Raw genomic sequence first — 27,531 nt, forward strand, 5'->3', positions numbered from 1 at the left:
CTGTGCCTATTGAACTGCCTGGAACTTAGCATTCCACTGTAGGTTTAAGAAGAAGGGGAGAAAAATGCATTTAAGGTATTTATGGTTTCTGCCTTTGTGTCACCACCAGGCAGCTAATAACCAAAGAAAGAGAGTGAGTGTGTGCTTTCGATGGGCTGAATTTAAAATGTGAAAGCTGGGCTGGACCTTATTGCTTGCAATAGTATGATTTTGCCCACCATGTTTTAAATACATCTTCAGGTAACCATTTGCCTTATAGGTGTATTTCATTGTTAGGAATAAAATTAGTGTTTGACTAGAATATATTGTTGTCCATCACATAGAGTATATAGTGTCTTTTGTGTCTTTTAGGCACTTTATTGTGGACCTATCATGGAATAGGTTAATTCTTAATTACTTGCGTAATGTCATAAATACTACAGGCATTCTATAGGGGTACTGCTGCCTATGGATAAAGATATGTACCCTAATCAGGACATTATATTTTCTCCATGTATAAGCTAATGGGAAAAAATACATTATGTTTCAAAGGATGCATATCTTATATATCTATCTATCTTATATAGCACCTATGATGATATACTATACATTATTCATTTAATAAATCATTATTCTTGAGGCCCTACCTCAAATTTTGTATTTATGTGTATAAATGCAATTTACTGTATTATATATTTGCTTATTATATTCTGATGTTACAAATTAGAATCTATCCTCTAATGTATGAGTTCAGGAAAAAAAGGAACCTAAATAAATGTCCAGTGTTTAAAAAATATGAATTGTTGCTGTGTCTACTAGATGATTCTATGTGCTTGTTAGGAAACTTGAGTGGTGACCAAAAAAACAGAAATGATCCAGCTCTCTTAGGGGAATACAATTTATTGCACAGATGCAGGAGCAAATATCAATTAGATGGTTAGAGTCTTAACGATTAGGATGCTCTGCAGCACTTTGAATAATTAATTACTTATCAAACGACTGATTGGATTTGTTTAAATCCTTTTATTGCATTAAATCAATCATACAGAATATTAAATAAAAATAGAGGAAGGAAAAGACATTTTGGATGGAGGACCATTGATGGAGGACGAGGCAGAGAAACTGCAATACCAAGCACACCTTGTTTGGATAGGAACCCATAGAACTCAGCATGTTTTTTGCCTGACTAAACATGCTTAGCATAATCTAAATTGCACAGTCCAGTTAGTCAAAGAGTGTTGAAGCAGTGCTGCAATCATGCCAATTCGAACAAATTCCAAGACCATACATAACTAATATCTCATTGAAACCATAACGCTTAATCTGCTTTCTTTTGGTGAGATGTCCATCAATCCACAGAAAACCCAATTGATGTTTGCTTAGATTCAGCAGGAAACAGCAGGTTTTCCTAGGGAAAGCAATGGGACAAAAGAAAAACCTCTCACACCTGTGCCTCAAAATCGTGGGACAAGCAGAAGTATGGATGAACCCTAAGTTTAATGCGCAAACTTTAATATAGTGACAAAATTGTTCTGGTTTCAGCAAAATTTAGAAGGTTGGATCCAGAGTGGCCCTTCTGCAAATGGAAGGGCTCCTGCTGTTCAGAGAAGGGACAGAGAGTCCATGAAGCCTCCCATTGGAAGAAGGAGGCACTTTTCTCTTATTCATCCTACACTGGCTGCCCACACATTACTGGGCTGAGTTCAGGATTTTGCATTAATTTGTGACGCCCTCAGCAACTGCATGGTATCCTTGAGCTAAGGACCACCTGATTCCTTATATTATTCCCCAATCACAGATCTTCGGGGACTCTCTGTTAGTGGTCCTTGATGGCCCAGGCACTGGGCTTGTCCCCAACAGGCGCTGTGCATTCATTAATCTGGGCACAATTCTGTGGAACACCCCGCTAAGATCAGACAGGTCCCCTCCTTGTTCAACTTGAGGAGCTTGACGAAGACCTTTCGGTTCCAGAAGGCATTTTAAGTAAGTTGTATTAGGCCTATTTTATGTTTTTATCTGTGATTTTTGTGTTGAACATGGCCTATAAATTCTGGAAATAAATAACAAATTGAGCTATAGTTTTTCCTTCTAGACTAGTGTCATTCATTTCATAATTCCCCTTGCTTTGTCTACCTCTAATGACCACTAGCTACAGTGACTATGCTCTACCTCCATTATGCTCCCAAATACCAGTTGCTTGGAACTGAAGGTGGGCAGAGTGATGGCCTGATTAAACAAGCGATTCATATGTTCCTATGTAGCTGCTGTAAGTACTGGGATGGACTGTCCTGTACTTGAACCGCAGTGTTCTGAAATCTTGGTCTGGATCAAGGAATGGATTTTATATCACATAATCTGAGAAAAGTCTGATGATGAGACATTTTTCTTTCTATTTAAACTTGAAGCATAATCTATTTTATAACAGCAACCAACATTCCAGTAGACAACACAACCACACAGTAAATAGAAAGGATGAGTATGGTAGTTATCCCTTCATGCATGTAACAATATTTTAGTTTCCATTGCAGCCAAGAATACATCTATGCTTGGATAAGGCAGTTTCTATTTCTAGTATAGAATATAAACAATATAGTGAATTGTATTTGTTTTCTAAAACTGGTTTCAGGTGTGATATATATTGGATGTGGAAAGAACTCCCAGTGTCATAAATTTTGGAAACAAGAAATATGTTGACTAGGTACAAGGCTTAGGGAACGTTCTATTGTTGGTTTTTTTAATTAATTTTGTTCTAAACATTTATCATGCTTGAGAATTCTTATGTCAGAATTGACCCCGAGTTAAGCAACTAGGATTACAAAACATTACCTGATTCTGGAATACTAAACACAAGTTTAATGCAGCCAATTTCCCCCCTGCCAGAGCCATGCACAATGCTATACAGTTTGTGTGTGTTTTATTATAGTCCTTGCTTTAAAGCTCTTTGCCCCTTAACACCACACACCTGAGGATTAAATGCCGCATGGGATTATTTAGCAGGACAAACAGCTTTCCCTGTCACTTCCTTTAATGAGACCCACTTTCTTCTCTTATGAATCACTGACAGTGATAAAAGGAAGACAAATAGCAAGTTGATGAGTGGCAGAGAAAAATGTGGCTCTAAACTGTCTAGGACTTTTTTCATCAGAAGGGGGCAGTTGAGAGGGATTAATGGTTGTTATTATATATGATAAATTTCTTCATGATTTTTTAAAATGAGCATTAAGGTGTTCACAGCTACGATGGCTGCTTAAGAGTAGCTAAATATATCAACCAGCAAAAAAGTGCAGCAAGTGAGGAGACAGTGACACATGTATGATTCCTGCAGCCAGCCTTTTTTCATCCCAAGTTAAAAGGCTTTCCCTGGAGAGTTCCTTTCACTGAAAATAAAACCATTTCCTTTTGGTAGGTATGAGAGAGAATGGGGACAATAATAATCCATAGCATGTATGCCACCCATATCTATCTATCTATCTATCTATCTATCTATCTATCTATCTATCTATCTATCTATCATCTATCTATCTATCATCTATATAATTTCTCCAAAAAGTTCTAGAAAGCGTACCTGGTCGTTTTGTTTACCTACACAAAAACTGTGTTGGTGACACTGAGACACAGGCTGTGTATACACTCCTGTTTACTTGGCATCCAGTGCGCTCCCACTATTGGTTTGAGAAGTAGCGTACACATGATATTAGCCACAATCCATATATCTATCCTACAACTATCCTGCCATTTCTTATGAAATACTTCATTTTGATGCATTTTCCTCAAAACCAACTTCGATTTGAATCGGGAAAAGGAATGCCATTGCTGCGTTTCAGATTAGTAATTTGTACACAGTCACAACGACCAAAGTCACCCAATAAACTAATGGCCAAATGGAAATTCGAACCCGGGTCTCTCCAAACGAAGTCCAACCCTCCCTAACCTGCTAAACCTCACAATGCTTAGGGGTTGATTTACCACTCATGTCAGTATAATCAAACACTAGTGCAACTTCCACCCACTAGTGTAAAAACACACTTTTAAAGAAGGATTTAAGGGGAGGGATGGAGCTCAAGAGTATTGCACATACAGAAGACCCCAGCTTCCATCTCTTGTATTTTCAGGTAGGGCTAGGAAAGACCCTGGCTAATCCCTCTCTCCATGCCAAAATAAAAAACCCCCAAAAACCTTGGAAAGTGCTGCACGTTAGTGCGAACAATATGGAACCAGTTGGACCAGTGGCCTGACTTCCTATAATAACTCAATGAAGTGTGTAGAGCTTTACATGCAAAAGATCCCAAGGAATCTTGAGTTAAGGCTGACAAAGACTCCTGGACAATCACTTCCAGTCAATGAAGACAATATTGGGTCGGATTCATCAATGGCTTTGAGGCTTTTTCTGCAATCAAGTGGCATATAAATTTTATGAAATAAAATAAATAAAATGGCCTGACTTGGTAAAGACAGCTTCCTATGTTCCTCTTCCCCGCCTTGCACTGTGACTTTTGAAACCATCACATTATGACTTCAGTTGTGGACATCATAAGTCTTCCCCAATTTGTTGAAAAAAACATATATTCAAATGTACAGTCATACCTCGGATTGAAGTAGCTTCGGGTTGAGTGTTTTCAGGTTGCGCTCTGCGGCGACCCGGAAGTAACAGAACGCTTTACTTCTGGGTTTCGTCGCTCGTGTATGCGCAGACACTCAAAATGACATCATGCGCATGTGCGAAAGCAGTGAATCGACCTGCGCACGTGCAGACGTGCAGACACAGGTTGCATTCTGCTCTGGATGCGAACGGGGCTCCAGAACGGATCCTGTTCGTATCAAGAGGTACCACTGTATACAATTGATACTGGCCTCTGTAGAATCCTAGCTCAGCACACCAGCAGTTCCATCACACAGAGAATATAAAATGGGGGCTATCTTGCCTAAGTAAACCAAACCAGTGAGACATGGAGAAGGTGAGGCTACCCACAAATGTTATACAAAGATAGAATCAAAAGGTTGGAAGGTCTCTAGAAGTCACCTACTCCAACCACCTAGTGAAGAAAGTCCACTGCTGCAACATCCCTAATAGGTGGATGCTTAGAGATCTATTTGCCATATTTTCCTGACAGGGAAGTTTTGCCTCATGACTGGCTGAAATGTGTAACTACGTAGATGCTGCTTTCCCCAACACTGATCTCCATAAGGCAACCCTCAACAGGGATATGATTGTGAAGGACTGCGAACAAGTATTGTTCCTCGACTTCCCACTCAGTCAATGAATATTGTTCCTCTACCTTTAACACTAGGCTTGGGGTGGGGAAACTGAACTAGTGAAGCTTCTCCTAATAAGGAGATAAATTGGTGGTGGTGAGGGAAACATCTCCCCCTCTTAATTTCTTTACATCAGCCTGCCCTGAAAACTACAGGAGGAAGGCCAGGAAAAGGTGGCAAGATTGGATAATTTTCAGGGCCAGACAACCCTGGGGAACATACAGCTGACCGAACGAAACTTGCTAAGGCACCTGTGCCTTTAAGAGAAGCCCAGGAAGGAAAATTCCTCCAGGTGCAGTTTCTCCCATTATTGCAAACTATGATGAGAAAGGCAACACCTGGTGAAATTCTTTTAAGAAGGGCCTCTCAAAAGAGCTGCTGAGGTAAGGAGATGGATTTTCATTGCTAAATTTGCTATGCAGGAAGGGGGGAAAGGCAGGGTGAACTTTGGGCCAGAAACCAAATGCCATGGTGGACAGAAGCACCAGGCTTGGCTTTGTCTTCATTCTCTGTACATGGCTAAATAGAAACGGTCTGAGGAGGAACACATGCCAGGGGACTCATGGTTAGGTAGAAGAGGCAGAAACCTATGGGGAAAGCAGGCACAGGAAACAGTATAAGCTGCCATCACATAACCATTTTGCTATACAGTGGTACCTCAGGTTAAGTACTTAATTTGTTCTGGAGGTCCGTTCTTAACCTGAAACCGTTCTTAACCTGAAGCACCACGTTAGCTAATGGGGCCTCCTGCTGCCACTGCACGATTTCTGTTCTCATCCTGAAGCAAAGTTCTTAACCCGAAGCACTATTTCTGGGTTAGCAGAGTCTGTAACCTGAAGCGTATGTGACCTGAGGTACCACTGTAGTCATGGGCATTCACCTCAACCCAAACTGTGGAGGAGTGTGCGTGCAAAGCCCATCCCTAACATGATTTAGACCAAACTTTAGGTGTGCACTATAAAGAAAGTTTAGGAACTGTGGGCAAGTTGTCCTTTCACAATTAAGATTTTCTTCTAAGGCCCTTCTCCAGGTATCCCTGTCATTTGAGGCAAGGTGGGCGAGGAACACAAAGAAGTCTTTTAATTGGATTGGAAATGTTAATGTTGAAGGGTTTGATATAAATGCTTAAGATAAATTCCAAGCCTGAAACTGAAAACATACTGCTGCTACTAGCATACCCAAGAGAATCTGCAGCAAACTTTGAATATGACGAATTTTATCCAGTGCATAGTGCAATTGCCAGCAACTTTCAGTTTGCAAAGTTTACTTTAGGTTTGCAGGACTCCTTGTCACTGTGATATTAATGGATTCACAGTGATATTAATGAATTCACAAGCCTTTGCTGGGGAATACATAATGTACTGCTTGTAAATTGGATTTTCGTGTTTCATAAAATCTTTGTTTCTTCCCCACCCCCCTTTAAAAAAATAACTCATTTTAGTTCTTTTGCTCTGCATTGGAAGCAAAGTGTCAGTTTTAGTTAGGGCTGCCAAACCAATTATTTAAAGTCAAACTATGTGGTGTAGAATTTGGAATATATGCCAAGGAACTAATGCTCCTATTTTATTTGTAAATCTGAAAAGTTCCTCAGAATACAAAGGCTGCAAAAAAACCTTGAAGGTTTGATTGCCGTGTTCTGTATTCCAGCTATATGCAAACAGAACCAGCGGTTGTAGAACGAGCACAACAGGTAGAGAGCAGGAAGGATATGCTTACATTGTGTGTCATTTGCTTGCAGATTCCTAAAACTGTTTTCATTCTCCACATATTCTTGATCTACTCTGAATCACACAAAAGTGCTGCTAATAATGCAAGAAAATGACAAATGCAATCAATTAACGGTTAGCTGTATCAAAATTGCTGGTGGTTTTGGATAGAGAAGAAGTGTTTTCATTGCAGCTTCCCTGCCTCCTAAGACTGCAAATGCTAAGCTTACTTAATAGGTGTTTAGTTCAATGGATCTGTTAAGAACAATGGATCCATTAAGCTCAATTGATCTTAAAAGAATTTACTTCTGTGCTTAGGAACGCACTGCATGAATTCTCTTATTCGAACCTCTACAGAAAGCTTACTTGTAGCCCTGCTGCTGCTGCTGAGCAGGGTTTCATATTCCTTGGTTACTAGTTATTGGTTACAACTTCTGTGTGCACACAATTCTTGCTGAAGTCAATGGGACACAGTTGTGCCAAACTGATCATGGCACTGTTTGCTGAATTTTGATTTTTTTTTTTAGATATAAAACAAGTCACAGCAGGATGCAAGCCCACATACACATGGATGGGAATACAGTGGTACCTTGGGTTAAGTACTTAATTCGTTCCGGAGGTCCATACTTAACCTGAAACTGTTCTTAACCTGAAGCACCACTTTAGCTAATGGGGCCGCCAGAGCATGATTTCTGTTCTCATCCTGAAGCAAAGTTCTTAACCTGAAGCACTATTTCTGGGTTAGCGGAGTCTGTAACCTGAAGCGTATGTAACCTGAAGCATATGTAACCCGAGGTACCACTGTAAGTCCCATTTAACCCAGTGTGGCTTACTTCTGAATAAACATGAATAGGGCCAAGAAACCGAGGTGGTCAAAGCAGGGAAGTGTGGCTGGAGTCCAATTCTCATCAGCCCCAGGCCAGCATGACCAATGGTTGGGGAGATGTGAATTGTAATCCAACCATTTTGGGGAGGTGTAGGTCCCCCCATCCCTGGGTTAAAAGGTAAGCTCAGGCATAGGCAAACTCTGGCCCGCCAGATGTTTTTGAACTACAATTCCCATCATCCCTAGCTAACAGGACCAGTGGTCAGGGATGATGAGAATTGAAGCCTCAAAAAAACATCCGGAGCGCTGGAATTTGCCTATGCCTGGGTTAGCTGTTTGCAGTCTTTCACTGCCTATCTGTTAATCAATATTTCTAAATGGTGTCTATGGCTGGATGGATACAGGCAGCTATGTTCCTGCTCAGCAGCAGATGACGGGCAGTAAAATCTTCTCTGCTACTTGGCAGGAGGATCCAGATATTCAAGCCGACCCACCCCCTTGTCCTCCGATAGTTTGTTCTTAGGTATATTCCCAGGGGCAGGCAGACAGGGAAAACAAAACGTCTTGGACTATCGCATTTCGTAGTCCAGATTCTACTACTTTAACAGACGTATGGCGTGTCCTCATTTGGCAGGTATATAAACGCATGGATGGAAAGGGAGACAGTGGGGCTCGGAGCCCTATCAATTAACCCGAATAAAGCGATACTGTTTTGTCCCCCCCCCCCCACCTGCCGTCGAAGCGCTCTTATTCATCACGCAAGGCGAATTATAGCAGCAGCAGACTTCTCTCTCTTTTTCGGAGTAAGTTGGACGGCTCTCTGGACAGCCTCCCTTCCTGTTCACTTGCCCAGCTTCTTTCAGAAGATGCCTTTGCCTCCCTCTTTAGAGGGGGTTGGTAGTGCTTCAGACTGATCCATTAGGCGCCAAGAGGGGGATCCGCTCAAGCGATGAGCTCACGGTGCCACTCTCCTGGCGGCAGGCGGAGGCAACTGGAGGCGGCGGGGGCGGGGGCGGCGGCGGAGAAAGAGCTGAACAAAGATTGAGCGTCAGGCTGGGCGTGCGCCGCGGAGCCCCGCGGGGGAAAGGCAACCAGAGCCGGGATCATCCCCGAGGAGAACACGTGGGCTCTTCCAGGGTAGCAGCTCTGGCCGCTGGTTGTGTGCGCTGTCTCTCTCTCGCTCGCTCTCTTCTTCCTCCCCCCTTCCTCCCTCCCTCCCCATCTCTCTTTCTATTCGAAGCCCTGGCAAAACGAGCGCTTCAAGTTTGGAGGCTCCGCAGCTCCGAAGAGTGCTAGAGCCAGGCTCTGCCGTGCGCCGGGATCTCAACGGGGAATACAGCGCGACCAGCCCAGATGGATGTAATTGTAGGCGTTTGGGTTTGCCTGGCAGCTGCGAGAACAGGTAAGGCAGAAGGGGTGGCGGACGGAGATTTTTTTGGGGGGGGGGCATCCCCGCCCCAGCAGCCTTGCACAGAAAGGGAGGTGCGAAGCAGCTGCAAAGGCGCTGCTCGCGACGGGCACGGGGGTCATCACGGAGGAGAATATATTAATAGGAAATAATCCTCGCTCACGCATTCGGTGTATCTGTTGCAAAGACAATAGATAGCTATTGTGGAGGAGCCGATCTCTTCCCCTTAGGGGCTATCTCTCTTTCCTCCTCTCTTTTTGAAAAGTGGGACCGGGGACTATTCTTGCTCTAGTCCTCCAGCCGCGAGTTAGCGCAGAAACTGGGCTGCGTGTGAGTGAATGACGGCGAGGATCAAGGGGACAGAGGGAAAGGGGTGGGGTGTTCTATCTTTAAGGTAATCGATTTTGTGCTGAAAAGCGACCGTTATGGATTGTGGCTTTTGGGGAGGAGGGAGCAAAAGCCCAAGGGCTGGAAAGTGGGAGGAAAAGAGATCTCGATAGTGTCGCTGGCTACCTCGGAGGTCCAGGAGGAGACCCGCGATCCCAGGGCGCAGCCACCTGCCCCATCCAACCGCCTTTTCCCTTTTTTTGCCGCGGCTTGCGAGGCGGAACTCGGAAACTTTGCATTGCAATGGCAGTAGCTCTCTCAGGACCTTGCAAGTCCTGCTAAAGCCCCACCCCAGCCAATCTGTTTTAGGAGGCACCGGACCGCTTCGGTGGCAGCGGCGGCGCGCGGTGGAAGGAGAGGCAGCTGAGCAAGCTGCTTACGTTTATCAGTCGTTACTGCAAACCCCAGACCCACAACGCCCCCCCCCCGCCCTAGCCTTCTGATCCCCCTTTGTCAAGCCTTTTATGATTTGTAAATTGATGTGTTCATATAACGCAAGCAGCAGTTTAAGGATTCATTCATCCCTTCCTGTGAGCACGCTGAAAAAAGCAGGTGACTTCTACCTGCCAGAGGTAGATAATCTCCTTGTCGAGGCTCGCAAGACAACGAGGGTGTGTGTGCGTGCGTGTGCGTTTTAAGATGAGCGTTATTCCACCAGGGATTTCTCCTCCCAGAAAAGCGGGAGTGCCTGTTTCTGGGCTTTGCACATGGGTGGCACTCTTTTATTGTCTTCTCAGCCACGGACATGCAGTTAGCTTGGCTTTTCACTGAAACTGTTATGTCGGATCCAGGAGGAGGATAAAATATAGGGAGGGAAAACGCTCAAGGATAAGATCAGCTGGAGATATTGAAATCGGATGCAGTGATCCTAGCTCATCACAATGGCCTTGATGAAAGAAAGAAAACAGCCACCATTAATCGGCTGCTAACAGTTCAGGGCACTGTGTGTATGACAAGTGGTCTTGCTTTTCCAAGTCTAGTTCTCAATGAGAAATCTCCCTGTTCCTCTTTCCAGTTGAGTGCCGGAAACGTTCTGGACATTAACTTTCTGTTGCTTCCCGAAGATGAGTTCACTTGCTCGTTTTGATTATTATTTCTATTTTATAGGCTTTAATCTAGCAAAAATTCAGGAAATGAAAAGTTTGGGAAATCTTCCTAGACATCCATCCTTCTTTTTGTTTGCTTACGAAGAAGGTGGAGAGGATTTTAAGTATTAACAGTGGAGAGCTTTAGGGAAACCCACTGCACATCACTTTAGAGAATGCAAGAGATCAGGTCCCTAAGGGTTTCTTTGACAGAGACGGAGGGGAGTACAAACAGCTGGTTTCCAGAATGCTTTCATTTCACATGGTGGGGAGCAATCTGCTTAATTCTGGCATTTATAATAGTGATTTGTCAGAGTACTCCTGTTCAAGAGGGATGGGAAAAAAGAACCTTCTGTGTACATCTGATTACCCGCCCCCTTTAGCTTCCTGTCTTCTAGAACACACTTTAATTGAGACTTAACTGGAGCAAACTGCTTTTTTAGGGCAATCTGATCATAATATTGAAAGCCTGCAAAAGGAAGAAATGGATGCATGTGGGCTGCTATCCTTATGTCTTTGTCTCTTAACAAATACTTGCTACATTGGTTACAGTGGGGGCCATCTTAATTAAAAAGGGTTCCTTAATAGGAATAGTTCTCTAGGGTTGTCAATCCTGTATGTGCAGTTAGGAGAATTAGGAAAATTTCTTTTAAAAAAGGAATTAAGCAGGAATAGTTTGGGCTTTTTGCTTGTTTCTTTTGTTCTCTTCCCACCTGTTTACAGAGTTTTTTAAATAGAGTCTTTGCTTTATATGATTTTGAAGGAAGTTAAATTTCTAAATACAGTAGTTTTTTTGTAGACATTGCTTCCCTAGTTGAAATGAAAATCCAACATTTCAGTATTGCCCCTTATCCTAATCTGTGTCTAAACTTAGTAAGTTGCACTGAATTTAGCATGATTTAGACTGCAATCCCAACACCACTTACCTTGGAGTAAGCCCCATTGAATTCAACAGAACTTTTGAGTCAATATGGTTAGGGATTGTGCTGTTACTTCCTAAAGTAAAGCATCTTTAGGGTCAGTCTGGTGGGCACTCTTTTGGAGATGTCTGTGAAGAAAATATGTTTACTTCTACAGATACATCACCAAGACTGCATAATTTGAGCTTGTATTTGATATTCAAGCTATAGCTAGTTTTAAGACTAAGGGGGCAGATCCATTAGAACACCTGTGCTTAGGTGGCTCCTGGAATAAGCTTTTATGGTAGTTAGGTAGTTGGGACTTGTGTTTGTTTTAAACTGCACATATGATCCCCTTTATGTCAGCTTGGATATTTCACTAGTCAGAAAGGAATTAAGCAGTTTATTTCACTAGGGTATTGAAAACAAGTCTGTAAAGCACTTTACATCAAATGTGCTTTGGAGTGATTAATAAGTATGGTCCACAAATGGGAAACTCTTTGGGCATAAGTCATCCAACATTATGCAGTTTATAAATCCTATTTGTTTACATAGGGGAGAGTGATACATGAGCCTTTAGCCCTCTTTTATGGAAATCACTGGGACTTGAATGTTTAACCTTGAATGGTTGTATCCTTGTCTGCATAGGCCATCCATGCAACTTGCTCATTCTTGAATCCTGTAAATAGGATCTAATTAACAACCAGGTCTTTACTCGTAGATCCTCATGTGAATAAGTTATATGGATGATGCAGTTAGATGAAATTTTCTCATTCATAAAATTACAGCAAAATGTTATGGCTTAGTTATGAGGTGAATAATTTGGAAAGTTGTGGTGAGCATCCTTTGCTATTTAGATTTTTGTCAGACAAGATTTTTTGTTTTGAAAGAAGTTTCATAATAGTTATGAGCAGTAAATATTGCATGAGGATGGTTAACTGTAAGTGCATTAAACCGAATGTTCCTTCTGTATAGGCAAGATGAAAGCAAAGAATTCAGACCTGGGGGTGCATCCATGAGATACTTAGGCATACAGCAATCAAGTGAAGCTCTTCAATGATGGTCATGTTCCAGGTAGCCAAGAGACTGATAAAAGCACAGTAAGGTGGGAAGTCTGTAGGGTTTTGAGTACAAATTAGTTACTTTAAAGATACTTTTTCTGTTGACATGAGTAATTACTTTCCACAATCCTGTGAATAGACCTTTAACATTAGTGGGTCAAATTCTTTTCCTTCTCTTTGCAAAATTTAATACATAGGTGCAAATTGAAGATGTAACTGAAAGTCAGGATGTGGGTTAGTCCCATCAACTGGGATTAAGAAAAAAAATCAAACCCAATGATTTGTGCTACTTTAAAATGGAAAATGATTTCCATTTAATGGCTCTTTTTAATTTATAAGAAGAAAAACGAATTGCCTTGTCTCTTTGTTGTACTTAAGGCATTGGATATAAATGAAATACCGTAGTCACCTGTGCTCTTCCTTAAGATCTTTGAAGGAGACAGTTTCTTCTCCCATTGCTTCGCGGCATATACTTTTGGGACATGATCATTTTCCAGATTTGCAAAGGAGGGAGAGTTTTCTTTGTCATTTAACTTAGCAGAAAGAAATTAATTATGGGGCCAAAACATTGCTGTATATATATGAGAGCCACCTTTGGTTTGAGCAACTCATACTTTGCTTGGATATTAACAGCCATTTGGATAGAGGCTTATTGTGTGGGACTGAGCATTGTGGTAGTGATAATTCTATGGGAAAGACACATACAATCATCCCACCCTTGTGTTTGTCTTTTCTAAATATGGCTCATGACTCACAGAAGAGCAGCTTTCAAAGCTGTTGGAGAAGCATTTAAAGGACCCCTTTTAATTATGTAGTTGATTGTTTATTTCTTTAGTATAAATCACTTTATGTCAAAATAGGCTTTCAATGTTTTACAAGCATAGAAACCAGTTATTTATTAATTGCTATACTGATTATCCATAAGAAAGCTGATCGCCGAAGAATTGATGCTTTTGAATTACGGTGCTGGAGGAGACTCTTGAGAGTCCCATGGACTGCAAAAAGATCAAACGCATCCATTCTTAAGGAAATTAGCCCTGAGTGCTCACTGGAAGGAAAGATCGTGAAGCTGAGGCTCCAATACTTTGGCCACCTCATGAGAAGAGAAGACTCCCTGGAAAAGACCCTGATGTTGGGAAAGATGGAGGGCACAAGGAGAAGGGGACGACAGAGGACGAGATGGTTGGACAGTGTTCTCGAAGCTACAAACATGAGTCTGACCAAACTGCGGGAGGCAGTGGAAGACAGGAGTGCCTGGCGTGCTCTGGTCCATGTGGTCACGAAGAGTCAGACACGACTAAACGACTAAACAACAACAACAACAACAACAAATCTTTGCTGGGGTTCCCTTACCAAAATTATTGTCAGGTAGATACATATCACTAAGGAGCTGCAGTTCATATGAGCATAAGAGGAACCCTACTGGGTCAAACAAAAGGGGCATTCTGTTCATCACAGTGACCAACCAAATGCAAGCAAAATATGAGTAGAGTAGCACTCTCCTGTTTGTGATTCCCAGAAAACTAAGGCATACTGCAAGTAATAGAGCTGTTATGGCTAGTTGCCATTGATAGCCTTATGCTCCATGAATTTGTTTAACCACTTTTTAATGCTGTCCCAAGTTGGTGGCTTTAATTGAAATCCCTGTATAAAAGGTCTCTTGCCAATTTGTTATCTACTTGTCAACAGAACCCTCCTTCATGCCACAGTACATAGTACCAAAGGCTGGCCAGGAATATTTTGGTACTTGAGCCAGAAAATCCCCAAAGCATAGGTATTTCCCTGGGAGTGAAAATACAACAATGATAAGTTAAATAACTATCAGTTTGCTTTTCTTTCATGACATTTGGCATCATTCATCTGCCTGAAATGACCATCTCACTCTGCTGATGGTGGGGCTATGCATGAGTGGAATTCGAGGTTAAGCCCCAGAAAGTGGCTTAATACTGTAAATATTTAGATACTGGAAATGGGTGATTGGTAACAAGTTCTCCTTTTTTTTTAGCATACCAAATTGCCCCCCCCCCCGATGAATCTTGCTTAAATGGTATAAAAGTGCGGAGTGGAATTTTGATGCCAATGATCTTGTGTGGATGACTGCAAACAATGACATAAATAAAAAGTGTGCATGAGGAGCACCCATCCCCTTATAAATACCCATCTGAAAGTAAGAAGAGGTCTGAGGGGCACAGCCACCAAGGGGTGAAAAGGAATCAGAAATGGGCTAAGAGCAGTGAGTGGGGAGAAAGAGAGAAGGAGAAAGAATGGAGATAAAAAGAATTGAAGAAATGAAGTGGAAACAGACAAGAGGACTAGAGGAAAGCTCAAAACAAGATATTGTCTTGAGACACACTTGGAACTGTATTCCAATGACAATGACTTTGCTAACTAGGACTATACACCTCTATTTACAGCAGGAGCACTGGCTGCATGTTGTGAAAGTCTCTGGAATAAAAGGAATAGTTGACGGGAAATGTCTAGATCCTGTGTTCCCATTGAGCCGCAACTATGCATTCGCTGCGCTACTGGCAGTATAAATTTAAAACCGCTAGCATTGTCCAGGTCTGCAAAAATATCAGGTCTCTGGGTGGACCTGGCATTTCTCCTTAGCTCTGCCATTCATTATAGACCTTAGTTATAGTTACTGAAGATGGCAGTACCAGCCTGAAAGTGAAGTCAAATACACCTCTGTGGCTCTTCTCAACATCTGTTATGAATGAAGCCAGCAGGAGATTTAAAGGCCAGTTAATACGGGATATCGATAAAATTCACACTATGCTTGGGTACTGCAGAATTAGTGTGTTAAATTTCCCTAAACATTTATGTAAGCTGAGCTGACTTTTATGTGACATAAACAACTTGCATGGCCTATCTTTCACTTGGCATCCAAATATGCAGACTGAGCCTAAACTGGCAGCGTGTAATGTCACATCATCATGTAGACAGGGGTTCAGTAGTGATTTTTTTAAAAAATAAATGGTTGTGCAAACTTGCTTTTGTTGTGTGAAGAAATGTATGTGGTGTTCCTGTAAAGATGCTTAAGAACAGTTTTATCAGGATTCAGCTACCTAGTTATAATAGCTTCTATTGAGTTCTTAATAATATGTCTAGCTCTTCAAGATGTTCTTCACAGGGCTAACTGACCCTATCGTTAAAGAGAGCAAGGCAGGCAGCAAATTTTGGATGTTCATAAAGAGCACAAATTGCCAGTTGTCCCCCCCCCCCAAAAAAATATTATACCAAGGAGGAGAAAAGCAAACTAGTTTTTTTTCTAAAAGGCCTTGGGCCTACCATCTCTGCCAACTATGCATGAGATTAAGGGTAGCAATCCTATACCTACTTACCTGGGAGCAAGTCTTGTTGATTTCCGTGGTGCTTAATTCTGAGTAGAGATGTTTGCCTGGTAAAAGAAGAACCCTTTAATGTTTTATTTCTGTAGGTTTTGGAACATTTTATCTGTGTAAGGCAGATGCAGGAATTTCTACAACCATATTGAAAGTGGCAGCATGGAGGTCTGACTTGCTGGTAAATCTCTGAAATTTTGAAATCTCTAAAACAGGTTCTAAATTTAAATGTTCATACACATTATATTTACCAGTCTATTCTTTTGTTTTTGTTTTAATATAAAAGTCATGCAGTTCCTCACCTGTTGTTTTTCTGGCACAAAGAAAAATCTGTGCATCTCTGTAAGAAAAAAGCAGAGATATATTGTGTGCCCACAGTGTGTAAAAACACATCAGATTTGTTTTCCTTGTGGAAAAGAAACATTTTCACAACCCTTTGTTTTTTTTCATTTTTGTGACACAGAGATCATTTCCTTATTGTAAAATCAAAATGTGAGTTGGTCTTAAATGAGCCACACATCTGTTAAAATAATATTCTGTATAATAGTATAGTATTCAAAAATGCAGCCGTAAAAAGTACGCTACTCTATAGTAGAATGGATTTTGGGCAAGCTAGCTGACAAGGGTCCCCAATTCACAAATCCAACAGGAGCAAATCCTCAAAGACCAAAATAACCTTGTGGAGACAAGGGATACCCAGGCTTCTGCACACATCGTTCATAAACTTTAATATCTAGGTTCAACTTTGAAAGCACTGAGATCAGTTGCAGTTTTACTATTCATTTCATGGTTGGAATTTATTCCTTTGTGTTGATTTCATTTTAAATCACTGGAAAAATTCAAAAGGAACAGGGGTGATTTCTGCAATACGTCCAAGACACATGCCACATTACATAATTCATTACGTTGGCTCCCCCTTGTAAAATTCAGCTTTACTGATCTGTTTCTGAGTCTGTTGATCTCGTTGGAATAGTGCATAATCACCTGCAGAGCAGTTTTATGAGTCTGCTGCTATCTTTTATTTCCTAGACTAAGTAGATGCAGAAACAGCTTTCATTCTGACCTCTGGGCATAAATATCCACTCATATCTTAACTGATTTATTTTTGCATGGGAAAGATAAACAGCTACTATCAAAATATGAACAAAATAGCCTGTGGGATATCCAACATTAGACATGTTCGAAGTAGAACCATTAAAATCAATGGACTTAAGTAAGTGTAGCTCTAAGAATGTAGCCAGAATGCTCTCCTGGAACCCTTGTAGTCTCATATACAGTGGTACCTCGGGTTAAATATTTAATTCGTTCCGGAGGTCCGTTCTTAACCTGAAACTGTTCTTAACCTGAAGCACCACTTTAGCTAATGGGGCTTGCTGCTGCTGCTGCGCCGCCAGAGCAAGATTTCTGTTCTCATCCTGAAGCAAGCTTCTTAACCGAGGTAATAGTTCGGGGTTAGCGGAGTCTGTAATCTGAAGCGTATGTAACCTGAAGCGTATGTAACCCGAGGTACCTCTGTACACATATTTATATTACATATTCTTGATAAAATTTCGGAAATGGCAGGTTGTTGTTGTTTAAGTGTGAGATTATTCACATTTTGCAGAAGTTTATTCCACATACGTGGAAGCCTGCTACTGCATATGGGGCTCTTTTGCTGCACCAGTGAAATGGATTTTAATGTGTGTTGACCCTTCCAACAGCCACAAGTCTAGTTTTTGTAGTCTTCTTTCCCATCAATGCCGAGGAGGAAACCTTGTACTTTGTAAATAAGTGAGGGCATGGGTCATCTGTGTGGCCAGGACTGCAGTCCTACCGGATAATAAGCTCCACTTAATTCAATTAGACTTGCTTCTGAGAAGAAATGTACAGAATTGCATTTTATGAGACTAAGGTCAACGTAGTACCAAGGAGATCGTTCTGTCAGCTAAGGAGATCAGCTTTGCTTGCCTGGTAGAACTCCCCTTCCTCATCCCTGCCTCTTCTTGGGGTTCTCTCAACCCTACAGAGTGAACTTGGGGGAAATCCAGGTGAAAGAGAAGGGAGAGTCCTTGTGCTGGTTTTCTCTAGCAGAATGGAATAGTTGAATCTGACACTAGGATGTGATGGTACAAATATAGTCTTAGCTCATCAGTTTCCTGGATTGGATACCTTTACATTGATTTTCAGCCATAAATGCCCATTGCCCAAAATTGTAACAGTGCTGTCCTGTCTTACACCATTGCTGTGCTGAAATACTTGCTGAAATGTCTGTATATATGTGAGAACTCTAAAGTACTTTATAAATACGTGCTGCTGGTGTTATAGAAGGACAGCACAATACTGAATTGGGTGGAGCTGTGGGTCAGACTATATGTGTGATTGGCAGTTCTGTGAGTCTCTCTCCCCCCCTCCCCACTTTTTAAATTTTAAAAGCAGCTGCAGGAGGCTAATTGGGAACAGAAAATTGGTGGATGTAATAGTGTGTGCTTAACTCTTTACTTTCCTGCTGTTCATCTATTAAAACCCCCAAGTGGCTTTTGTCTCTATGATTGGGAACATAATTTGCGATGGGTTTTATTAGGTAGGTGAGGGAATATAATTAACTATATTTTGTCCCCCTACAGAACCCACATATGTAGGTTAACAGGCAGAAGGATCAGCTTACTGCTTGCATTTAAAAGTGTGGGGCTGAGAAAAGTTTTAATCCCATTTTATGTAGTTTAATTGAAAGCATAGGTGTTAGCTGTTAGGCTGAGCTCCTCCTTTGTTACAGCGTTTATCAGCTGCAGACTGAAAAGTAAGTTTAAAACATATAGTTTACTCACAGACAAGCATTCACCCTTAGCAGCAGCAGAAACAGCAGCAGCAGCAAAAATAAATGCAGGTAAAAGACTTGTGTTTACAACAAAAACAGCTTCAGGCATGGACTTGATATGGGAGCAAGCAGTCAGATGTCCCCCTCCATGGCTGGTTGAAGAGAAAGAGAAAGAACAGGAAATACTTTTTTGTTTCTTCCCTTCCAGGACAGGAGGGGAAATATCACCACACAGAGCCTTCTCTACCAATTATGTTTTTATGGTCTGAGTTCGCCTATCAGCAGTACAGATGTATGGTTTTGCTATCAAGAATATGCATTGTTAGATTTGACTGCATATCCCACAATTTGGAGTGTGTGTGCACTTTTAGAGTGATCAATCAGAAGAAAGGGAAAGGATTAAGCACACCCTCTTCTCTGGTTCTCATTTGTAGGAAAATGTTGTAATTAAAAATTTAATAATAATTAGGAGGAGGATGACACAGGTGGCGCTGTGGGTTAAACCACTGAGCCTCTTGGGCTTGCCGATCAGAAGGTTGGCGGTTCGAATCCCTGCGATGGGGTGAGCTCCTGTTGCTCGGTCCCAGCTCCTGCCAACCTAGCAGTTCGAAAGCACGCCAAAAAGTGCAAGTAGATAAACAGGTACCGCTCTGGCGGGAAGGAAACAGCATTTCCGTGCGCTGCTCTGGTTTTGCCAGAAGCGGCTTAGTCATGCTGGCCACATGACCCAGAAAAACTGACTCTGGGCAAATGCTGGCTCCCTTGGCCTGTAAAGTGAGATGAGTGCTGCAACCCCAGAGTCGTCTGCGACTGGACTTAACTGTCAGGGGTCCTTTACCTTTAAAATTATGGAATTGTACATGACATGTACTACTAATTCCTTCTCCTGGTATATTTTCAGCCAGTCTTTCTTGTCTCTGGATGTTTTACTAAGTTGCCTTTTCACTTTTCTGTGGGAATATGTAGAGTTCAGTTTCACAGCTACCTCACCCCTTTATAAACTGCTTTTTTGTTGTTGGTAGGAATCATAACTCTGTAGTTTGCTTATGTGGAGCACAAGGAGACAATTGCAGTGTCAGAAAGTTGCAATAGAAGAACCAGGACTAAGGGTTACATAGCTGAAGAAAATGTCTTCAGAAGTTTGAGCCTCTGGTGGTTTGTGAGTGGCAGCTATACATGTAATAAGTGGTGTCAGCTTTGTTAATGCACTGCTGATTGCCTGCTTGAATAAGGCAATGTATTAAGTCCTTGTTGTAGCACATAAGTTGCAGTCCTCTGACATCATGCAACCGCATCTTCGAGCAAAACTTGACACTGCTGGTAGTCTGTTACTGCACATTCCCTATGGAAGGATTGTGCACACACACCTTGGTGCGTATTACTTTAAGCAGTTATTACCTTACACGGCTCCTTTGAGAGGTCTAGCAGGTCTAGCTCCTTTGCCTAGCAGGGTGATCTGTATAACAGTATCATACTGGAATGGCAACCATTGCATTTTTTAACCTGCAAAATGCACAAGTTGAAGCTGTATCAGGAATCTGAATTCCCCAAGTGAGGGAGATATAAATACAGTGGTACCTCTGGTTACAAACTTTATTCGTTCTGGAGGTCCGTTCTTAACCTGAAACTGTTCTTAACCTGAGGTAGCACTTTAGCTAATGGGGCCTCCAGCTGCTGCTGCGCCATTTCTGTTCTCATCCTGAGGTAAAGTTATTAACCCGAGGTACTACTTCTGGGATAGCGGAGTTCGTAACCTGAAGTATTTGTAACCTGAGGTGTTTGCAACCTGAGGTACCACTGTACTGGGTTAGTCATAGTTGGAGTATGAAATCAATGAATTTCTTAATAATAACTTAAATTGCTGCCAATGAGTATACTCTAAAATATGACTTGTTTGGAAACCAGCCTGCAGTTTGGATGTTTTCAGGAAAAACCACAGTGAATTTATGCATCCTGTACTTGAGCACCAAGATAATGTTCCAAATGCAGTAGTACATTTTTGCCTTTGGTGAAAACCCGAACTAGAAAAGGCAATATACAATGTTATTTGTCCAAGTTGCATTCAAAATACTTGGATAATCCAATGAAAGGAATTAACGCAGGTAGCAATATATGGGCTACTAAAGTGTTTTAGTGGGTTGTAAGTGTGTGTATAAGACTCAGTCCTTTGTAATAGCATATCTCATTAAACACAGCCATTACTTGCCCAATACATTACAAAATTCTCCATCCGATCTCTGTCTGTCTTCATGTTATTCATCTTTCTAGTTCTTAAGGTTTGTTTAATTGCAGGGCTCATTTATCATGTCATGCTGTTGCATTAATGATGGTGCTTTATTGTGCCCTGTCCCATACGGTAAAAAAGATCTGGAAAGATGGGAGTTCAGTTTCAGTTAATGCAGTGGATCATTTTTGTTGCTTGTAGGACTAGGGCTATTTAAAAATGGAATGTGGCTATAGCACTGTTCATGGCTGCACAGCGTATGTAGTTATTTTACTTGAACTAAAAATTAAAACCTGACTTCTTTTCAACCAGTTGTAGGCCTTGGAATGGACCCCAACTTACAAATTGATATCATCACAGAACTGGATCTAGTCAACATGACTATTGGAGTTACACAGGTGTCTGGACTACATAATGCCAGTAAAGCATTTTTATTTCAAGGTAAGGCTAATATCTTTATGTATTTAACAGGAATGAAAGTGCAAGTAACTAATAATTTGGAAGACTGACATATTTCTTGCATATGAAGCATGTTCCTTCCCTCACCAATCTCTGTCTTGGTATCCTAAAAGTAAAGTATATCAAAACCACTAGTAATGATGCTAGATAGCTTTAATACTAATTTTATTTGAAAAGTTTTTGCTTTGTTGCTGGAACACATTTATGTTTGAGGGGGCTGTACTGTTGACACATGAGAGTTACTGGTGCAGCTGCACGGATACACCACCCCAAGAGTTCTGCCATATAACTCTCCTGGTATAGCAACCCAAACAAGGTGGGGATGTGGCCAGGACAGATAAAGAGTAGACACCACCATAATAATATATAAATACACAAATAGTGGATCATTATATTGACCATGGAGCTGATGCGAAGAGGAAAATAAAATATTGTCCTCCTTTCCTTCTGATGTCTCCACAATGAAATATAGTATATGATTCCAGTCAGTACCCAATTACAACCCCATACCTGCCAATGTTTTTCAGCAGAAAATTGAGACACGGGTCAGCTGGCTCGTGCAAGAGCACAACACCAAAAGATGCGAGAGTCAACTGGGTGCCTGCCCTGCCACAGCCCCTGCCTGGCAGCTGCTCACTTTCTTCCTCCTTTGCTTGCTTCCTCTGCCCGTGCTGCACCTCATGCAGCCATGATAGAGTTGGTGGCTTTGGCAGTGGCAGAGAGGGGCTGACAAGAGCAATGCTCCCCTGCACGCAAGGGTTTCCTCCTGTGCTTGGTGGGGGCACTGGAGGGGGGAAATGGGACATTCCCAGATGAAATCAGAAGCCAGGATTGCTTCTGTAATTCTGTGAATGTCTCAGGGAAATAGGGACACTTGACAGGTATGCAACACATCAGCACCAGGATAAAAACCCTAGAAAAGAGGACCACAACTGAGATGATAGGGTGTGTAGCATGGGACTATATCTCTCTAGTCTTAGGTCATGCAAGCACAGGGCATATATGGGGGAACCCTGGTGAAGAGAAACAGGGACAATGTGCAGAGTGCCTAAGTGTCCATTAAAGATCTCTGCGTTAAGATGATGAGGGGGAAGTTCTGTTAGTGGTCCCCACACCAAAGAAATTTGTGTGGTGGGGACCTGTGGGTGGGCTTTCTTGGTAACAGCCCCATTCCTTTGGAATAACCTAAAGTGCATCTCACTAGGACATTGCTGTCATTTGTCACCCATTCAAGACACACTGCTTTGCTTGGGCTTTTGGGAAAGGGTGAGGTATATTAGATTGGATTTTTATTGCTGCTGCTCTTTTGTTTGCCTGGAATTTATGTTGGCTTGTATAACTTTGGTTTTAATTCTGTGTATTACTACCCTGGGAACTTTAGGTGAAGTGCGGTCTATAAATATGGTTGATAAATAAATAAACAACTTGGCCTCACAAATCTCACAGAAACTTGAGCTTATTGCCGACACTTCTTTGCTTCAAACATTAACAGGTACCTTGCATTGGGACTCTAGTCAGAAACATACAACAAGAATATAGTGTGTGGTGGTAGTAGGATTGGTTACATGAGTTGTTTGTGAGACAGGAAGGAACAGTTAAAAAGGTTATTTGGCCCATATACGAGCTACACTATTGAGTGTGGGAGTTGCTCCCCACTCCTTGCAGTGTGGTGTTAAGCCCTGGATTCAAACCTGAAACCCCCTATATATAAAACCTGTGCTGGTCCTTCAGGCTAGGGCTACTCTTCAAGCCATTGTGCTCCTTATGCACATGACTGGGTAATGAGGTGGGGAATGCCCACGGCGTGTCTTGTTTTCAGTCTGCTGGTGTGATTGGGAGTTTAAAAATTGCTCTGTGGTGTCTGCATTGTGGATTTGAGGTTGAGGGAGGTCCCTCCGGCAAGACTTTTCCTGGTTGCTACTATTAAGTGTGTGGTTTTGTGGCTTCTCTTGTTGCCTGCCTGGTCTTTCCTTTTACCTGCTTGGTAAGAGAAACTTAATTCCTCCCTCAGTTGAACTTTTCCCAAGTAGGGCTATGTGTGTGTCTCTTCCAGCTTTTTGGGTCCTGTGTCTTAATGCTGTATCTTTCCATCTCTTTATGTGCTGTGATCAAAAGTTATACTCATAAGCAGTGTGTGGTATAAGGTGAACTGAACTTCTGTGTGCTGTATAGCTCTTTGTTGCTAGTGTTTTTGTGCCTGTGATGCAGTGGCTCACGCATTGGAAGCTGTCATGGCATAACTATATCTGGCAGGATGTGTGTGCGTTTTGTGTAGGACAGTGGTATGGTAAAAAGCAAACAATATTTTTGTCTTAACTTTCCCCAAAAGCCGCCCAAATGTTTGTCCTAGAAAACATATATATATAAATGAATGTCTGTTTACATATAAAATGTATATTTGTTTATATGGACATATGTAAAGTACAGTGGTACCTCGGGTTAAGAACTTAATTCGTTCTGGAGGTCTGATCTTAACCTGGAACTGTTTTTAACCTGAAGCACAACTTTAGCTAATGGGGCCTCCTGCTGTCGCTGTGCCGCCAGAGCACGATTTCTGTTCTCATCCTGAAGCAAAGTTCTTAACCCGAGGTAATATTTCTGGGTTAGCGGAGTCTGTAACCTGAAGCGTATGTAACCCGAAGTACCACTGTATTCTGAAACATCTTAAAGTAATTCCAGAGTATATTGGGGTTGGGGAGAGGGAGAGAGGAACTGGCTGGTGTAATCTGCAGCTATTTTCAAGATGTCTGTAATCCAAAGCAGGATATGGGGACAGAGCTGGCTTCTAGAGACGGTGGGGGCTGAAAGTATCTTCTTGTTGTTAAGTAGTGTTTGGGTATGAGACAGTATGGTATGAAAATTTCTATATACATTTTAATGTTTCAAGTACTTCACATAAATCATCCTGTTATTCTGTAACATGGACCAGTACTGTTATCCTAGTATTGATCATGTACATATGAGAAAACGCCTAGCCTAGGTGAAGCTATACTCCACATTGCCATTATCCTACATCATATGGAGTGTTAGTCTTAAATGGGGAAGAATCTGACAGTGCATGGGTGAAGTCAGGGTGAGGTCAGTTTGATCACAGTGCTCAACCTCACCACCACCATGCTCCTTCCCTGCACTGTCCTGGCAAATGGCAGCACTTCTCCTCATTGGCTGCTTCTAGTTGTATCCAGATTGCGTGTTCCTGCTTACAGAAGGTCCTTTGTTTTCCCCTCCTTTCTGCAGCCCTTCCACCCTGTACCACTATTTTGAAGGGTCCTTAAGCCTCCAAAGCAGTTCTTATTAGGATGGGGGTTAGAGCGGGTAGTGGCACCACTGATTGATATAGTGATGGAGGGCTCCACTGGCTCAAAGAGCCTTCTGTCAGTGGAGGGACACAAATTGTGTACAATCCAACCACTGTGATGTTATTTGCACACTTAAAAAACCTAACAAATATTTACAAATCAATAGTGGAGCCACATGGTAATTTTCTCTTCATTGTGGTCCACCTTGTTCATGGAGCTATGCTCCATAACCCACATCTGAAGGCTTATGTAAACTAGAATAATATATTTGAGCACGTGGCAAGTACCTTTGCCTCCTAAATAGCAACCCAACAGCAACCTGCTGCTATTTCTCTGGAATCAGAGACATTTCTTACCAATCTTCTTGATCTTTGGCATTTCTCACGGTCTCAATTAACTGTTCATACTGAAGTGTAGACCAACTGGCGTCCTAATCTCATTACTAGCAAAGCTAGAGGATAAACATTTTAATAGTGTTGTGCTTCGTGATCAGGCTCTGTAGTTAACCTATTCACAATGTGGAGTTCCATGCAAATCTGTAAAGTGAACTAGAAAAGTTGCAGCATTGTAAGGGAGCAGGGAATGGTTATATGAATCCACTCTGGGTTAGTTTGTGATATAACCTGCCTTCATTGACCTATCTGCTGCTTTTGACTCAATCAATTGTAACAGACTGTGGGAGAAATTCTCAAATTCTATTATAGACCCATGACTGTTATTATTAATTGGTGAACTGTATAGTGGTACCGAAACACGAGGCAGAGTAGGCTTAAAGGGAGGTCTCTCGGAAGCATTCAAGACATCAAGAGGCATGAAACAAGGCTGCATATTGGCTCCCACACTTTTTAACTTTTATATAAATGGTATGGTGCCACAGCTAGCACAGGTGCAACCCCCCATCAATTAGTAATAGGAAGATATCTTGCCTGCTGAACGTCGATGATGTGGTGCTCCTATCACTCTCCCGATTATGTTTTAACAATCTGCTTACAGCTTTCAGCAGGTATTGCAAGTGGGAAGAGCTCATTGTGAATTACTTCAAGACCAAAATTATGATCTTTGGGAAGCGTAGTCCCAGATTCAAATGGAAAATGGATCAGCAGAACTTGGAGCAAATACGCTCCTTCAGATATCTGGGAATCCTTTTCACTGAGACACTATCATGGAAGGGGCACATCGAGGCTACGAAACTCAAAGCGCAGAAAGCTTGTGGGGCATTAATGAAATTCTATTTTACGGCGGGTGGTCAGCTATAGGAACCTGCGTTAAAAATCTTTGCCGGTAAAGTGGTCTCCCAGGTGCTTCATGGAGTAGCGATATGGGGCAAGGACCCAAATGCCAACAAAGCCTTAGAAATAGTGCAGAACAAATTCATCAGGAAAGTGCTCTCGCTCCCCAACGGGACTCCAGTTGCTCTTTTCCGCGTTGAAGCTGACGTGACAACAATACAGGCTAGAATTGATTACCTGTGCTTAAATTATGTGAAAAGACTTCAATTTCTTTCAGAGGAGATATTCCCCACTATGTCACACACAGAACAGAAACAGACAAAATGTTGGAAGGACAGTATCCAACGCCTCTTGTCCCAATACCAAATACAAGATTTTCAGGTGACTATGAAGATGGACAAGAGGCACTTAAGAAATTTTCTCTTTAGATCCGATGCAGAAAAGCATCTAACCATGATGGCTTCTACCAACAGTTCGCCATGGTTCCCACTTATTAAAATGGAGCATACCCGGGCCAGTTACCTGTCAAAGCTCCCACTTTAAAAGAGAATAAAGTGATTTTTTTTAGTATGTATCAAATTTTGCATTATCATTATTATTACTATTATTATATTTAAACAGGATGCAAGGCTGCTGACAGAAACTAAAACAACAGTTAAAATACACAAATCTAAAAAATAAATAAAAAGTAATCATTAAAGTAATTAAACCCTAATAGAATTTTTAAAAATCTAAAAAAATACAGATAATAAAAATAGCACAGCACTATTGCAAGCCTTTCTTTGAAAAATTGTCAGTTCCCAGTTGTAATGATAGGAACATTAAAATGTAAAAATGTAAAAATATTACAAGTGTAATGCTTGACCCAGCAGGAAACCATCAATTTCAATGAAATAGCTAAATTAACAAAAAAGAAGAGAAACCTCTGTTGTCATTGCCCCGTCACTGCATGTGTTAAAGCACTGTGATCTATAACTTAATCAATGTAAAAATTCCTATACATTTCCACTTTATTTATATCAGCATTATCTGCATGCAAAAAGAAAGGCACTCAAGATGTTTAGAATTGATTTTTCTTAATAGTTCTGTTCAGTTTTATCATGCTTAATAAGATTATATATAATGGCAGCATTTTTTAAAAAAGTGAAAGCCATTGTTTCACTGTAGAATCTGTTGAGACTTTCCATTGTTTTACTGCAGATAGCAGCTGCATAACTAATTTCTTATGAGTTGGAAATCCTACTTCCGTCCATCTTCCGTTCAGTAGCACAAGCTGAGGTAACAAAAAAGCCAAAAATGGATTGAACAACCATGTCAGTTTCCTGCCAAAACACCCTTTTACAAGCCCATTAGACATGAATGTATGTATCTGCCTAATTTCCCCCAAACTTCAATGCAATTTATGTCCAGTGACACAGAATCCTGTACTGAATGAGAAGAGTTGCTAAGATGGGTGGGAGGAGGAACTAGCAGCAGTATAAAAATGGCGGGTGTGGATAGGTTTAAGGGTGCTTTGCCATGCCAAATCTCTTTATTTGAAGTTGAATTTCCTTGGACAAAGTTGGTGTTGGGAATTTG

The 27,531-nt window shown here is 41.5% G+C and overlaps 1 protein-coding gene across 5 annotated transcripts in view; it reads left to right on the forward strand.

Moving 5' to 3' along the window:
- Nucleotides 1–8,769: 8,769 nt before the first annotated feature.
- NELL1 (neural EGFL like 1) overlaps nt 8,770–27,531 on the forward strand; it is a 381,897-nt gene continuing 363,135 nt past the window's right edge. For 2 of the 5 annotated variants that reach the window (XM_077929586.1, XM_077929598.1), the window contains exons 1-2: nt 8,771–9,166; nt 21,279–21,407. In XM_077929586.1, the coding sequence (XP_077785712.1) occupies nt 9,118–9,166; nt 21,279–21,407 (178 nt within the window). In that variant the 5' untranslated portion in view covers nt 8,771–9,117. Of the gene's footprint in view, nt 9,167–21,278; nt 21,408–27,531 lie in introns of all 5 variants that reach the window. The other 3 variants (XM_028729018.2, XM_077929600.1, XM_077929595.1) reach the window with 3 other exon arrangements.

The sequence above is a fragment of the Podarcis muralis genome, chromosome 1, assembly GCF_964188315.1.
Source record: "Podarcis muralis chromosome 1, rPodMur119.hap1.1, whole genome shotgun sequence".
Taxonomy (NCBI): Eukaryota; Metazoa; Chordata; class Lepidosauria; order Squamata; family Lacertidae; genus Podarcis; species Podarcis muralis.